The sequence below is a fragment of the Crocodylus siamensis genome, chromosome 3 (assembly GCF_052110815.1).
Source record: "Crocodylus siamensis isolate JL-2025a chromosome 3, ASM5211081v1, whole genome shotgun sequence".
NCBI classification, from domain to species: Eukaryota; Metazoa; Chordata; order Crocodylia; family Crocodylidae; genus Crocodylus; species Crocodylus siamensis.
Window position 1 is genome coordinate 142,623,002 of NC_143397.1, and position 14,502 is coordinate 142,637,503.

At 53.6% G+C, this 14,502-nt stretch overlaps 1 protein-coding gene across 1 annotated transcript; it reads left to right on the forward strand.

Moving 5' to 3' along the window:
- Nucleotides 1-4,629: 4,629 nt before the first annotated feature.
- Nucleotides 4,630-10,908, forward strand: FOXF2 (forkhead box F2). Its single transcript, XM_090039382.1, has 2 exons — nucleotides 4,630-5,772; nucleotides 9,874-10,908. The coding sequence occupies exons 1-2, from the start codon at nucleotides 4,764-4,766 to the stop codon at nucleotides 10,038-10,040; spliced, it is 1,176 nt and encodes a 391-aa protein (XP_089895508.1). The 5' UTR covers nucleotides 4,630-4,763; the 3' UTR covers nucleotides 10,041-10,908.
- The last annotated feature ends 3,594 nt before the right edge of the window (nucleotides 10,909-14,502 follow it).

A 14,502-nucleotide genomic window follows, 5' to 3' on the forward strand; every position in this document is an offset into this window, starting at 1 on the left:
AAGCGGCTTTTTCTTTATCTTGTTTCTTTCTTTCTTTGCTCTCAGGCGGGACACCCTGCAGGACCAGGCTGGGCATCCCGTGCACCCTCTGCCAGGGCCACACGGGTTTCGGTGGGGCAGCTCAGGCCGCGCTGCTCTGCTCCCAGCCCAGGCTGCGGCTCCCAGGCCGGGAAGAGCCTCCCCGCCGGAGCAGAGGTGCATGCAGCCGCCGCCTCCTCTCCGCCCTGCCAGCACGCAGCATTGCTGTGCCTGTGCTCGACTCCGCGCCTGTCACGTTTTATTTACCCCCACAAAGGATGCTCGCAGACAAAAGAATCCTTTTTTTTTCCTTACGTCAAAGCTGTTTTATATTTTTGGAAGGCTTGTGCTTCCTTTAAAGAGGTGACCTATATCCTGACCGCAGCAGGGGGTTTATTTTGATGCCCCGGGAAGTTCAGATCACAGAGTTGGAGGGGGCGGGGGGGAGAGAAAAATCCTTTGCAGTGTCATCAAGCAAGATCTGCCTAAACAATGGACGAAAGTAGTTAAAATAAAATAAAATAAAATGTCCCAAGTGATCCCCGCACAAAAGACAATTCAGAGGGGTTTGATCCAGAGCTGTGGGCACGATGCAGGGTGTGTGCACGAGGCTGCTGTGTTGCAGGCGGATCGCGGGCGTCGGGAGAAGCCAGGAGGCAGGACTGCGAGTCTCCCACCAACTCGCGGAAGCAGAGGCGACGCAGCTGCCTCCCCGGAGGTAGGGATACGAAGGCACAAGGCGCCGGGACATCCCAAGAGCCAGCTCCCTGAGTCAACCACGTCTCTGTGCCTCCTCCGGGGGCTCCTGCCCAGGCTGTGCCCCCTGGAGATGCCCCCACTCCCGCAGCAGGGAGTTAGAGAGTGCCCATGCCTTCCCCAGCTGCTCTGGCTGCAGGCACCGCAGCGTTTCTCAAGGAAGAGGCAGAGGCCGAAGCGGGGTCATGGGGGGGAGGCAGCCGCGGGAGCACGGGCAGCCTCGCTGGGGCGGCGGGCTGGCCTTCCGGGCAGCCGCGGGATGAGATCCCCCTGAGCGCATTGAACAGACCTGCATGGGCAGGAGAAACGTTTCAAGGGGTGTGTGCTGGGGCGGGGAGGAGGGGGAGCGTGGGATGCCCCGGACGCCCCGTGGCCCCTGCACCCACCGAGAGGCGAGCTACACGGGAATCGGTAGGAGGGGGGCTGAGCCAGGTCCTGCGAGGCTTCCTCCCTCCTTTTCCTCCCCTCGCGGCCCCACAAGTCACCCGCGAGCTGCATGCCCTCTGCTTGGCGCCCGGGCACCGCTGGGCAGCGCGGGGCGGCTCCTCCTGCCTGCCACAGACGTCCTGGCCCCTGCGGGGACCAACAGCCCTCGGGGGAAGATGCATTTGGCGGACTCGATGGACCCGGCTCAGGCGGGGAAATGCTTCTCCTAAACCCCAGTCCGCTCTGCCCCGCGGCCTTCAGAGCAAACTGCTAAGGATGGGGGCCTTTAAAGCCAGGCGCCCTCCCTGTGGGGTGAGGCAGACCTGTAGGTGTCCCGGTGTGTGCTGCCCCCCCCCCCGGACACACGTTGGCACGCCGCGACCACGGGCTTCTCTGCCACGGACCTGAGCCGCGCTGCCCAGGGGCCGGACGGCAGGAAGCCCCTATCAAGGGGATCAGCTGGCTCGGGGCAGTGAAACGCTCCGGGCCAGCCGGGCACAGTGCAGAGCCAAGCCAAACAAACGGATGGCCCAGGTCCGAGCAGTGTGCGGGCTCAGGATACAGAAGAGAGACAGAAGGGTCTGGGCTTGGTCCTAACTCCTTCCACTCCCTCTGTCCTCGCTGGGGTTTTCCCGTCAGGCCCTGACTACTGGCTCATAGGTTGGCTTCAGAAGGCAGCCCCTACCCTTACACCAATCCACCCGCCCCCTTCCCCATGCAGACCTCGATCCATCCAGATCCCCCCTTCCCCATGCAGACCAATCCTCCCTTCCCCATGCACCAATCCATCCAGATCCCCCCGTCCCCATGCAGACCTAGATACATCCTGAAAGGCACCCTGAAATGGGCAGTCAAAGGAAAGTCCTCGGGGCCTAAGGAAGCGGCCTTTTACAACGCTGGAGGGATTTGTTTTAAGTTTCAGCCTCTGATTTAATTGAAAAAAGGCTTCTCATCCGCAGGACCTCAGAGCGGAGCGGGAGGGAGGGAGAGACTGAAGCCTGCGTTGGAAAAAGGAGGGCTGGGAGATAGCAGTAAACATTTATCTTTCCTATTTGTCTCCCATTTTCTTCACTGGTTTAGTCTAGGCTTTCATTTCGCCGGAGAAGCAGGAGGGCCACAGTGTTATGCATGAAACTGAAACCGCAGTAATGAGGAGATTTCCTAGGATGATTATAGAACAACATCTGAGCATCCAAATCTGCCAAAAGTTTAATTTCCCTATACTATGGTAAAGCAAACCAGTTGGGTTCCGAAGCCGGGATCAGCAGAGAAACCGATACACCAATCAAAATAAACCAACCAGCCAATGTCAGTCTCAGGCACTTCAACCCCTACCCTCCATACCCCCTCCCCCCCCCCCCAAAAAAAAAAAGAAAGAAAAAGAAAAGTCTTTTTTAAACTTTCGGTACCTTGTCTCCGAGGCAGGATTTGGGTGGCTAGCAAAGAAAAAGGCCAGAGAGGCTCAGAAGCAAAGCCCACCACTGCTGTTGCTAAAGTCCCCAGATCTTTTAAATTCGTTTCTGATCCTATGCCTGGCTTCTTCAAGGAGTTGTTGAAACTAAGCGTTTGCCCAGGAAAAGCACATTCCTGTTCAGGTAGAAGGAATCTGATGTAATCTATTAGCCCTTATCGCCTCTGTGTAGACTAGAGATGAATGCACAGCACAGCTGGATCGAGGGGAGGGAGGGAAGAGGGGGCAGTATTTTGATGTATTTGAAACATTTCTTTCCAGGTTGCTTTGAATGGAATGACATGCGCTTCTCCCAGGAGCAACAGGCTCTCCAGAGACTCATTTGCAGTGACTCCCTCCCCCCCGCAACACACCACCACGTCCCAGCTACAACCAGTTTTCAGCAGGTTGAAATCGTTCAAGATAAACTCATGGCCTTTTATTCAGTGCCTGTGATCTTACAGCAGTTTATTGAAATGTGTTTTTGGTTTGTTTGGGGGGTATTTTTTGCGGGGGAAACGAGGGAAGGATGCTGGCATTTAAGCAGTGGTCAAGCAGCTCAGGAGACAGAAAATCACCCGCTGATGGGGGAAAAAATAAAACGGGGTCATTTCTATTCTCTGCAGAGGCAATTCCAACAATGCGTCCCCGATGGGGCTGTGGGAAGCCCTGAAGCCGATGCCCCGCGAAAGATCAACACGGGGCTATTGACAGAGCGAGTGTGTTTTTCTGTTAAAATGTGTAGTAAACATTGTGGGGCTTTGTGGTGTTTTCTTAGCTGATTCTCAGGTACAATCAGGCCATTTTCGGACACATTCCCATGTATGTGGCAGTGGGGATCTGGAGGAAGCTGTCGACGCCTGTTCAGTTAATTTAGGTTTTCTTTGTCTAATTACTGTGGAGCTTAGGGAAAAGGAGCCGGGCTCAGGGCAGTAAACTGACACTTGGGCTCTGTGTGTGGTATCCAGGCAGAGTTTGATGGAAAAAGCCTGCTTCCACTCAAGCGCAGGTCACTGTCTGAGACCAGCCCCCGCCCCCACCCCTGCCTTTACCCACCAGGCGCTCAGCCGGGAGACAGACAGGGACATGGCCCAGGCCTTGCTCGGCTCCAGCATCTTTCCCCTGCTGCTCCCAGCCATTTATACACACACACACACACACACACATATATACATATATATATATATAGAGAGAGAGATCGATATAGATATAGACATAGATATAGATATAGATACAGATATAGATATATAGGTATGGGTGGGAGGCTGGTTTTAGTGACCGGAAATTCCTTCCGTGTAACCCAATCACTTTGAGCCTGAGATTCATCCGAAAGGATTTCTCTTGGGGGGTTGGGGGGGCATCATATTGTTGGCAGGGTGTCTGGAGGCGGGCAGGGGCTCCCTATGCGGGCTTCCCTGGAGCCCTCCCTGCAGCCCAGCTGGTGGCCAGCGTAGCGGGGAGGCTCCCGGGTGCTTGGGCAGCCACAGAGCCCCATCCCACCCCCACCCCCACCCGCTTCTGCTTGTGGCGAACTCCCTGCATCGCCGCCCTGCCAGAGAGGGAGAGAGGGGGAGAGAGATCGGCACTTTACCTCTGGAGCTTGGCACACGAGCGCTGGGGCTGGGGCTGGGGCTTGTCTGGGGGCGGCTGATGGATGGTGTAATTGCGTGTCTGCGAGCGGGCAGCCCCTCCTGCCAGCTGCAAAGGGGCTGGGCTCTCTCCCTCCTCCGCCGCCGCGCTGCTACTAGGGGGCTGGTTTCGTGCTGGGACCGGGGGGCAGGGAGAGGCGGGGGCCGCGCTCCTGGCTCTCGCCCTTGGGCGGCGGCGTGGGCACGAGGCGGGGGCGGGAGCAGCGCTGAGCCGCCCCCTCCCAGGCCGGGGCGGGAGAGGCGCGGGGGGAGCTCGGAGCCGGGCGGGAAGACGGCAGGGTTTCGCAAGGGACCGGCTGCTGCGGGGGGCTGCCCGCACATCGCCGCAGCGGCCGCACGGAGGAGGAGGTGCCCCCCGCCCCCCAGCAGCCGGGCACCCACCTCCCTCGTTGCGCAGCCCGCCGCCCGGCCCGGCCCAGCCCGCCCTTCCCCCGCAGCCCACCCCGTCCAGTCCCTCCCTCCAGATGACCAGCGAGAGCGGGCAGCCGCCGCCGGAGCCCCCGCTGCCTCTCCGCCCCTGCAGCCCGGCTCGCGGAGCTCTCCAGGCCGTCTTGATGAGCCAGCCGCCCGCCGCCTCCGCCCTGGAGTCGTCGTCGTCGTCGTCTTCCTCCGCGTCCTCGTCGTCGTCGTCGTCGTCCTCGTCCTCGTCCAAGGGCAAGAAGGCCAGCTCGGGGCTGCGGCGGCCGGAGAAGCCCCCCTACTCCTACATCGCGCTCATCGTCATGGCCATCCAGAGCTCGCCCTCCAAGCGCCTGACGCTGAGCGAGATCTACCAGTTCCTACAGGCGCGCTTCCCCTTCTTCCGCGGCTCCTACCAGGGCTGGAAGAACTCGGTGCGCCACAACCTCTCGCTCAACGAGTGCTTCATCAAGCTGCCCAAGGGGCTGGGCCGCCCGGGCAAGGGCCACTACTGGACCATCGACCCGGCCAGCGAGTTCATGTTCGAGGAGGGCTCGTTCCGCCGCCGCCCGCGGGGTTTCCGCCGCAAGTGCCAGGCGCTGAAGCCCATGTACCGCATGATGAACGGGCTGGGCTTCAGCGCCTCGCTGCTGCCGCAGGGCTTCGACTTCCAGGCGCCCTCGGCCCCGCTGGCCTGCCACGCCAATGGCTACAACCTCGACATGATGCCCAACTCCATGGCGGGCGCCTACGAGGGCCACCACGTGCCGCACATGTCCCCCAACCCGGGCTCGACCTACATGGCCAGCTGTCCCGTGCCTGCCAACGGGGAGTACGGCCCGGACAGCAGCAGCAGCCCCGTGCCCTCCTCGCCCGCCATGGCTAGTGCCATCGAGTGCCATTCCCCCTACGCCAGCCCGTCGGCTCACTGGACAGCCTCAGGGGCATCGCCCTACATAAAGCAGCAGGCCCTGCCGCCCAGCAACGCCGCCCCCTCGGGCATCCACTCCAGCATGTCCTCCTACTCCCTGGAGCAGAGCTACCTGCACCAGAACGCCCGGGAAGACCTCTCAGGTAGGCGCCTGCCCCTCCCCGCCCCCCGCGGCCAGACCCGCTTCTGGGGGCACGGGCAAGGGGCTTCCTTCGCGCTTGGACCCGCCTGGCTCCGGCCCCCGGGGCAGGGAAGCTGTCAGATACAGACGGGGCCGGCTGTTGTGGCGCTCCGCCGGAGGAGAGCAAACACGACCCACTTCGCATGGGGGGCGGGGGGAGCCCTATTCTTGGTGGAAACACTCACCCCTACTGCTGTGTAGGGGGGATAAGGGGAGAGAGAGAGGGGTGGGGGAAAAACACTACTCCGCTATCTAGTGTTGGGGACTGTATTTTTAGAGCGCCCGGGTGATTGCTCTCAGTATTTTCAAGATCATTTTATATATGTATTTAAGTGTGTGTGTTTGTGTCACCTTTAGATACAGGCACTCGGTTTCATATGCGTGCGCTCAGTTTCACATAGGCGTTGTCAATTTCACGCGGGCTTTGTCAATTTCAGAGTTTCTTACCTGTTTTAATGCCCCCCCTCAAGCATGTGTGTGTGGTGTGTGTATACCTATGTGCATGTATATATAAATAATTTTACTCTTCTTTTCTCTTTGGGTTTCTGAGTAGCTCTTGCTAAGAATATTATATATATGTATGCATGTATGTATGTATATATATTCTGTCTATCATCTTTGGCTAAGAATATATATACGTTCGTGTGTGTGTGTTTATCTATCTATCTATCTATCTATCAATGGCTAAGAATATATATCCATTTGTGTGTGCGGGTGTGTATTCTTAGCTCTGGCTAAGAATATATATGTTCTCAGCCAGAACTACTAGGGAAACCATAAAGAATCGTAGAGTCCTTAAGCTCATTAAGCATTAAAATAAAAAATTAAACAAAAAAACAAAATCAAGGAGGTTTATAGCACGGGCAATTGGGAGGAAAGGCGTTAAATATCTCCGAAGTTCTACAGGCTACCAAAAAAAATTGCTAATCTTTCAAAATGCGGGAGAGATTAAAGCAGATCCAATATATTTCTATAACCCGAGGGGAAATGCGCCCCTCGGTCTTCCTTCTCTTCCCCTCCTGCCACTCTGGTGATCGTAGAAAATATATATGTAGGGAGAGAGAAAAAAAATCTGCAAAAGGGGGGCATCGGCAGAGAAAACAAGGCATAGAAATGGGTAAAAGATGTTGGGTTCTTACGGGGAAATTTTCCAAATAGCCCTTTTAAATGCGGGTCTTGGAGGTTAACTAAACAAAGACAGTCTGGGCTGGACCACACCGAAGAGGATTTTAGCCTGACTTAACCCATATGAGAGCAGGGTCTTGTTCAATTTTATGGGAATTTCAACAAGTAACAAATACAGGCGACCCCTCTTCAGTGGGGGCTCTTTCTCCCTCCTCCCTTCTTCTTGTCAATCACCCTTCTGTCCACCTCGGAGCGCTGCGCTGTATCTTTGGATAGATTTGCAAAGCGCCTTAGCCTTTGCTTTGGAAAGCAACGCGGGAGCTGAGTCTCCCGAAAACAATGCGAGCGGTTTTGGATGTCCTGTAGGAAGGGAGCACCCCCCACCCCCTCACACACACACACACACACCCTTCCCCCGCTTCCCCCCACCTTCGAGTTCGTGTCTTGCCTGAACTTTAGCTCCGTGAAACTGCCCGAAATCTTTTAGCTACATGAAACAATATAACTCAGCTTTGGTACCTCGACAATGGCACGGGAAGCGGGTGGCTAAAGGGGCAACAGCGGCTCCTGGGATTTAAGTTTTTGCAGCAGCTCCGGAGAAATGGACCTTAGTCCGGAGAGGAGAAGGGTGACGGAGACCATCTCTCCCCCAAAATTTCCAGTCTGCACAAACGCGATCTGCGCTGCAGCCGATTTGTAAATAGAAAAGGCCACACCGGGGCTTGTTGCGTTATCAGTCCCGTGGTCCAGATTCAGTCCATTTCTCACCATCGTTTCGTGACGAGAACCGGGCAGACATCACCCCTGGTCCGGCTGACGTGCAGACACACGGGTGAAGAATGGCCTCGTCTCTCCCACTCTGAGAACAACCCATCCCTCCTCCCGTGGCAGCCACCAGCAACAAATTTAACCTTGACAAACAACAAGCAAACATAGCAAATTACCTCATCTCAGGAGCTGGTAGACCTGAAGCCTGTGATCAAACCCCGAGCAGGACGCCAAGTGCACCCCCCTCCTTCCATAGACCCGAGATTAAAAAACAAACAAAAACAAAAAAAAAAAACAAAAAAAAACCCCAAACCCAGTAGAGCCGGGGGAATGAAGAGAAGGTCAGAGACAGCTCTATTTGGGGCTCTGTGTGTGTGTACATACGTGTGTGTACCCATATATATATATAGGGCTTCTCTATATATATTGGACTTGATGCCCTCTCTGATTCTGACATATATTTGTGTGTATGCGTGTGCGTGTATTAGAAGAAAAGGCTTTGTGTTACAGCGAAAAATGCGCAAATCTTTCCAAGACGGGGATACGTGAAGGGCAGTGAGACATAAAGAGAACTGCAGGTCCGAGAGAGAGACAGACCGACGAACATTTCTAGACAAATGAGCAGTTCTAGTGGGACCGTTTGTGTCACAAGGGACACATTCACGTCCCTCCCCGGGACTCCGGTGGGAGCACCCTCGCCAGGCAGATCCCCTCCAATAATTCCAGCGGCGGGCTCTTGTTTAAAAATCCGATGCCAGGATTAATGGTCCATGACTGTAATGAAAGCAGCTCGAAAGCTAATTGCTTGGTTGCTTAACAATGCCTCGCACGTGCAGAGCAACACAACCCCGCTGGCGTTGTGGAGAACTGTCTGCGGGGCAAGTACGTGTGTGCTCGGGGGGCGGGAGGTAACCATGATTTGGGATCAGTCTCATCAGCCAAGTAAGTGGAGCTATGACAAGTCAGCATCCGAGAGGGCATCAAGCGCGCTGCAGGTCCATTTTTTATAGCAGGGTAGGCTGCAAGGGGGGGTTGTTTGGTTAGGTTGGGGGTTTTTTTGACCCGGGGAGAAACCGATCTCCAATCACCGGCTCATCCGCCTTCGCCTTACAGGGCAGGTTGGGAGCCTCAGGCTGGCACCGGCCCGGAGAGGAACTGGCCGAGACTGGCACCAGAGGCGGTTTTGAGCGGGGGGTTCGGACGCTGTGATAAACCCTGGATCCTGATTGAAAGAAAGCGCCCGGGCTTATGGCTTTTCTGCGGCTGGGTGAGCCGGGGGCAGGCGGGACCTACACCCGCCTGCTGCCGCGGCGCTCCGTGGAGCTTTATCCGCCTTTCCCTGAGACATGTCCGGGGCTGCCAGGGGGCTTCTTACTCCCCCGTGGGAGAAGAGCGCCTCCAGTATAGCTCCTTCCGCCCGCGATCCCGAAGTCCATGCAAAAAAAAAAAAAAAAAGAAGCAGTTCATGCCCTCCCCGCCCCTTCCCCATTTCATCCCAATCGGAGCCGATGGCCGGAGGAGCCACGTCCCATCCCGCAGCATTGCCCCAAGCCAGCCCCCCCCGGCTTCAGTGAGAGCTATGCCCGGGATCGGGACCCTCTGATCAGCCCCGCGGCTGCAGAGCCGAGCTGCCCGAAGGCCACCGGACGCCGACCCACCGGGGGGAGCCGCGGGACGTGGCAAGGGAGGCCGAGACGTGCTCGTGGGCGAGCGGGTTCAGGAGGACTTTGCTCTCTCCCCGCGGTCCATACGCACTCACGGAGCGGCCTCCGTCCTGAGCGGAGGTAGGTTGCCTGGCCCCCGCCTCCTGGACACAGACCCGCAGCGGAGCTCCTTCTCCCTGGGCTCCCACTGGCAGGCAAAGCCGGGAGCGAGGCCCCGATTGCCCTGGGAGGGGGTGAAGCAGGCTCAGGAAAATATACCAGCGGGCTGGTGCAGCAGCGCATCCACGCCCCGATACAGCCGCGCACACACCCGCGGCCAGGCTACCCGCCGAGGGGCAAACCCACGCACGCGGACAGCTGTTCACTGCGGCGAGGGGCCTGCTCCCGGGACACGAGATCTTGACAGGCTCGTGTCCAGATCAGCCCTCCAGGAGCGGGGCCTCCTGATGCGCAACCGGGCTGCCAGCCTGCCTTCACCCGTGTTATGTTCTTCTCCTCTCTTGCAGTGGGATTGCCTCGCTACCAGCATCACTCTTCCCCAGTGTGTGACCGGAAAGATTTCGTTCTCAATTTCAATGGCATTTCTTCTTTCCACCCATCCGCCAGTGGATCCTATTATCACCACCATCACCACCAAAGCGTCTGTCAAGACATCAAGCCCTGCGTGATGTGAAGGGCGCGGCAGCGAGCCCAGGCAGGCGGACAGACAGACGATCGGGGGGCTGTGTAACAGGTCGGAGGTATAGCGGGGCTCACGCAGGTCCAATGTAATGTGCACTCTGGTAGCATTCAACACAACACGAGTCACTTAGCACGAGTCGCTCCCCAAGGCAGAAGTGTCGGCAGTGTCCGCCCGGCCACTCCTTGAAGGACAGACCCAGATGATATAACAGCTCCCAGCTCCCCCCTCCGCCCCCGCCCCACCGAAAGATTTTCTTTTGTGCCTGTGTTTGGGAAGGGCCGGGGACTGGTCTATGCATGGGAAGTCAGAGCAGGTTAATCATCCAATGCATTTCTGCGATCTCCATTCTCCTAGCGAATTAAGCTTTGGGAAAGGGGGCCATTTCTCCTATTAAAAATGTTTCAGGAGAGTGGACAGAAAAAAACCAAACCCTTCCTCAATCCCAACACCTGCGGAAAATCCCCTTTCTGTTGCTGTAGTGTTAACATTAACTTCTTTTTTTCCGAAGCGGGGGGTGGGAGCAAAATACTCTTGCGGACTCCAGCACCGATTGATAGTATTACAGCAACGGTGTTTAGAAACTTGGTGTATAGACTTTAAGAAAGTCCGTTGTCCCCCCGCCCCTCCCCCCGTATTGCGGCAACACACCGTTGTGTTTCGATATTTTTTACAAAGTTTTCTACCACAGTATTTTTTAAAATAATATTTTAAACAAACCTTGTGTATACTCACACACTATTGCTTTAAAAGGAGAATATATTTGCACTTATGTATAACTTTTACAGTTTTGCCAAACTATTTTGATGTACAAAATTTTTTGGTTTTGTTGTTGTTTTCCAATAAAATGTATATAAACGAACACCCACTGGACAGGCTGTTCCTGTCACTGCCACGGTCCTCGGACTTGTCCTCTTAAACCTAACAGTGTCTCTTCCAAGCAGCTGATCCATATTGGGATCTGAGCTGGCCAGGCAGGGGTCTGACCCACCGTCCACACACGCACACACACGCAAACACACACACCCCCTTGAGTTTTCTGTGCTTGGCAATAACAGCATATCCAAGCAACTGATTGCAGTGCCCTGAGCTTTGTGTTGTTCCAAGAGCCGGGCACTGGCTGCTAGGGCTGCCTTTTCCACCCTGTTCCTTCCGACCCCCTATGTCCCTGCAGCTGGGGGAGGACGTGGACCCCACCCTGCTGCCATTCAAGGAGCTGGCAGGCAGGGTCACCCATCTCCACTGCTTACTTGTGCTGCTTGGGGGTGGGGAAGAGAGCAGACAGGCCCTGTAAGAGCACCCTGTTTGGCTATCGTGGCTTTTTCCTTCACTCGCCCCAGTTCAAGTGAGTAGAAAGCCCTGGGCCATGTACCTCTATTATCCTTGTTATAGACAAGATGATCCCAGGGCTGCAGACAGTCCTGCAGCTCAGCTTTGTAAACCCAGCTTGTCCTCTAGCTGCTGCCCCGTACCCATCTCCCTGCCAGCTGGAGGCAGGGAATTGCGGGGATCATCTATAGGGGCCCTCCTCCATGCCTTCTGGTGCCCCTCTCCCACTAGGCTGCTTAAGGGACCTTGCAAAGGCCCCATGGGAAGCCTCAGCACTGCTGGGGGGAGCCTGACAGCCTCCATCCTCAGCTCTCCCCCAACCAGCACTGGGGAGGAGGAAGCAGAGTCATGGATAGTGTTGGGCAGGGTTTCCCTTCACCCCAGTCTGAGACTTGGTGGCCCAGATCCTGCTAAAGGAGAGCCCTGCTCCCCCAGTCAGCAAGCCCTGCCCCAGCATACTGCAACCCCAGTCACCCTTGCCCCTTTACCCAGGGAACAGGAGACTTTGCCCTTCCTTTCTGCCCCTCTTTTTTTAAGACCCAGGTAGACAAAGCCTTGGCTGGTGTGAGATAGTTGGGGCCGGTCCTGCTTGGAGCACGGGGTTGGACTAGATGGCCTTGGGAGATCCCTTCCAACCCTAATTTTCTATGATTCTCTGCCTCCTTTGTGCAATCTCCCTTTCCATAGCCATTCTCCAACATGCCCCCTTCTTCCCCCCACTCCCCTCCTGAGCTTCTCAGGGGCCTGCAATAAATTATAAAGTCAGCTTCAGAGTTTGCTCCGACCACAGTGCTGTGTTTACATTCTTTCCAAGGCAAGCCTGCATGGTCGTAATTTATATCCTAAACACTTGAACGTAACTTGTTTATACAGAGAATGACAGGACCTCAAAGACAAAAAAACTGCATTGGCCTAACAGGCCAGCTAGAGTAGGGCTGGAGTGCCCCCCTGCGGCCCAGCACAGCCACTGAGACAGCCTACAGGCTTGGTCTGTTCCACACTTTTGCAGTATTTCGGTTTTGATGCCTGCATTTCTTTTCCTTCTTTCTGCTTCTGGATGCGATTACAGCCCTGGAAACGGTGACTCAGGCACATATTACAGAGCTCTAACAAAAGCCAGGGATCCAACGTTAGGAGTTATGGCAGAGTTGAGCTTCCCTAGTTTCTTCCTGGTAACTTTTAAGATTTATTTTTTTACAAAACTGAAGGCACCCACAAAGAGACCCCTTCTGAAGCAGCCTGGTTTTCAATGCGGGCAAACGCTGGTTGGTGATAATGAAATGGATTCCTAATCCTTACCCAAGAACATCCCCAAATTTAAAAGTGATCACAAAACAAGGCTAAAAAGAAATATTCTTTTTATTCTATTTCATCTTCTCATTCTCTACACTCACTAAGTCAGGGCTTGCTTAGCCTACATGAATCCCGTGGCTACAGAGATATGAAAGTCAATAGCTGAGCAGTGAGAGGGGAAAGGGATATCAAACATTGAAAATGGTTCGCATTGTGTTAGATTTTGTTCATACTTATTTAGCATAAATGGCCACTTAATGTTTAGGGAGACGAAGCTACTGTTAAAGGTCTAGCACCTTGAAACTTTTAATTGAAGGTGGGTAATGTTCATAACACTGACCTTTGAGACCCTCCAGGAAAACTCAGAGAAGACTATGTTTGGCCTCTAGCTATTTCTAAAGTTAAAAAACCCCCAAACCTTCACATCATTATAATTGTGATGTTTAGTTGGAAAACTCCTTTTCAGTGAATACATCATAAAGAAAAAGGAAAAAACCCAGCATAACTCCACTTAAAAAAAAATTTGCAGGCCACCTTGAAGGGGAAATTAAAAGGACAAAGATATCAGTTGGTATGTACCTTAGGGGACCTCAGTTTAAGCATCATAATGATTAAGCATCACTACTTTCAATGACAAAAACTTATTTCCTGGGGGGGGTTGCATTCATTTGCATTTTTGTGTTCACTGAGATGCTTCTCTGCCTTATTCTCTTTGCACACCTTACTATGATGCCTGAACACTAGCTCCTTTCTTTTAACCAAAAGTTCAGTCTAAATCACAACCTCTAGACTTTTGTCTCTGCTCCACTGCCTGGGTGTGCTAACATGATCATTATAAGCTCTCAGTCTAGGAGCCACGGCCAGGCTCCTGGGGATGCAGCCATCCTCCCTTCCTAAATGGCTGCATTGTCTCCAAACTATTTTTCTTTGCACTGAATGGAGAAGCTGAGACCCACTGATGTACACAACTGCAGATACATTCATTCATAATACATTGTCCAGCATAGCTCACACTTGATGCAACCTTGGAGTAATTGAATTAAAATGTGGACCAAGTACAAACTGTTTTGTAATTGTAGCATATTAAAATAAGTTTTTGTAGCACAGAAATTAAATCCTTAACACAAACACTGGAATGATCCAAAGAGTTTGTGTTGCACCCTAATCCCACATAGATTCTCTCCCCATTCCCTGATTTCATCACAGCTTTATGCATCAGTCTGGGGATTTGGCTTGTTAGGGTGTTTACATTTACAAACCCAACCACTCCAAGCCAGGAGAGCTCTAGCAAAGCAGTTTAATATTTGCAAAAATAGCAAAATGCTGAGTTATCTTGCATGGGATGCTGGATCTGTAATGGCAATCTGATCAAAAAGTTCCTGGAAGTGTATTTATTTAAACAAAAACCAATCACACATCAGTTCAATAAAACTGCCTTCAGATTGAAATCTCACTGTTTTAGCTCAATTCACAAAGCAGCTGAATTTTCTTATTAATTGTCAGGGTAGCATTTTAGTTTCAGTTTCAGAATTTTAGCTGGCTTTAAGGGTGAAGGGAAGTGGGCAGTTTTTATTTAGTTGTCATAAATTTGCTTTCATTGAATTCTGATGAATATGTTGGTGACATATACATCAAGTAACCTTTAAATCTGTGTATTCCAGAGAAAGCTAAAAGTGTTAGTTAGGCCCTGACACTGCTAGTCATCAAAATCCTGCTTTAAATTGCATTTTAATAATTTTAAGAGCATGAGAAGTCTCACTAAAGTGAAGGGAATAAAGCATGTGCTTAAAAGGGAAGCTTTTTGCTGGATAGAGTAGGTTGGCCAAACTGGGAC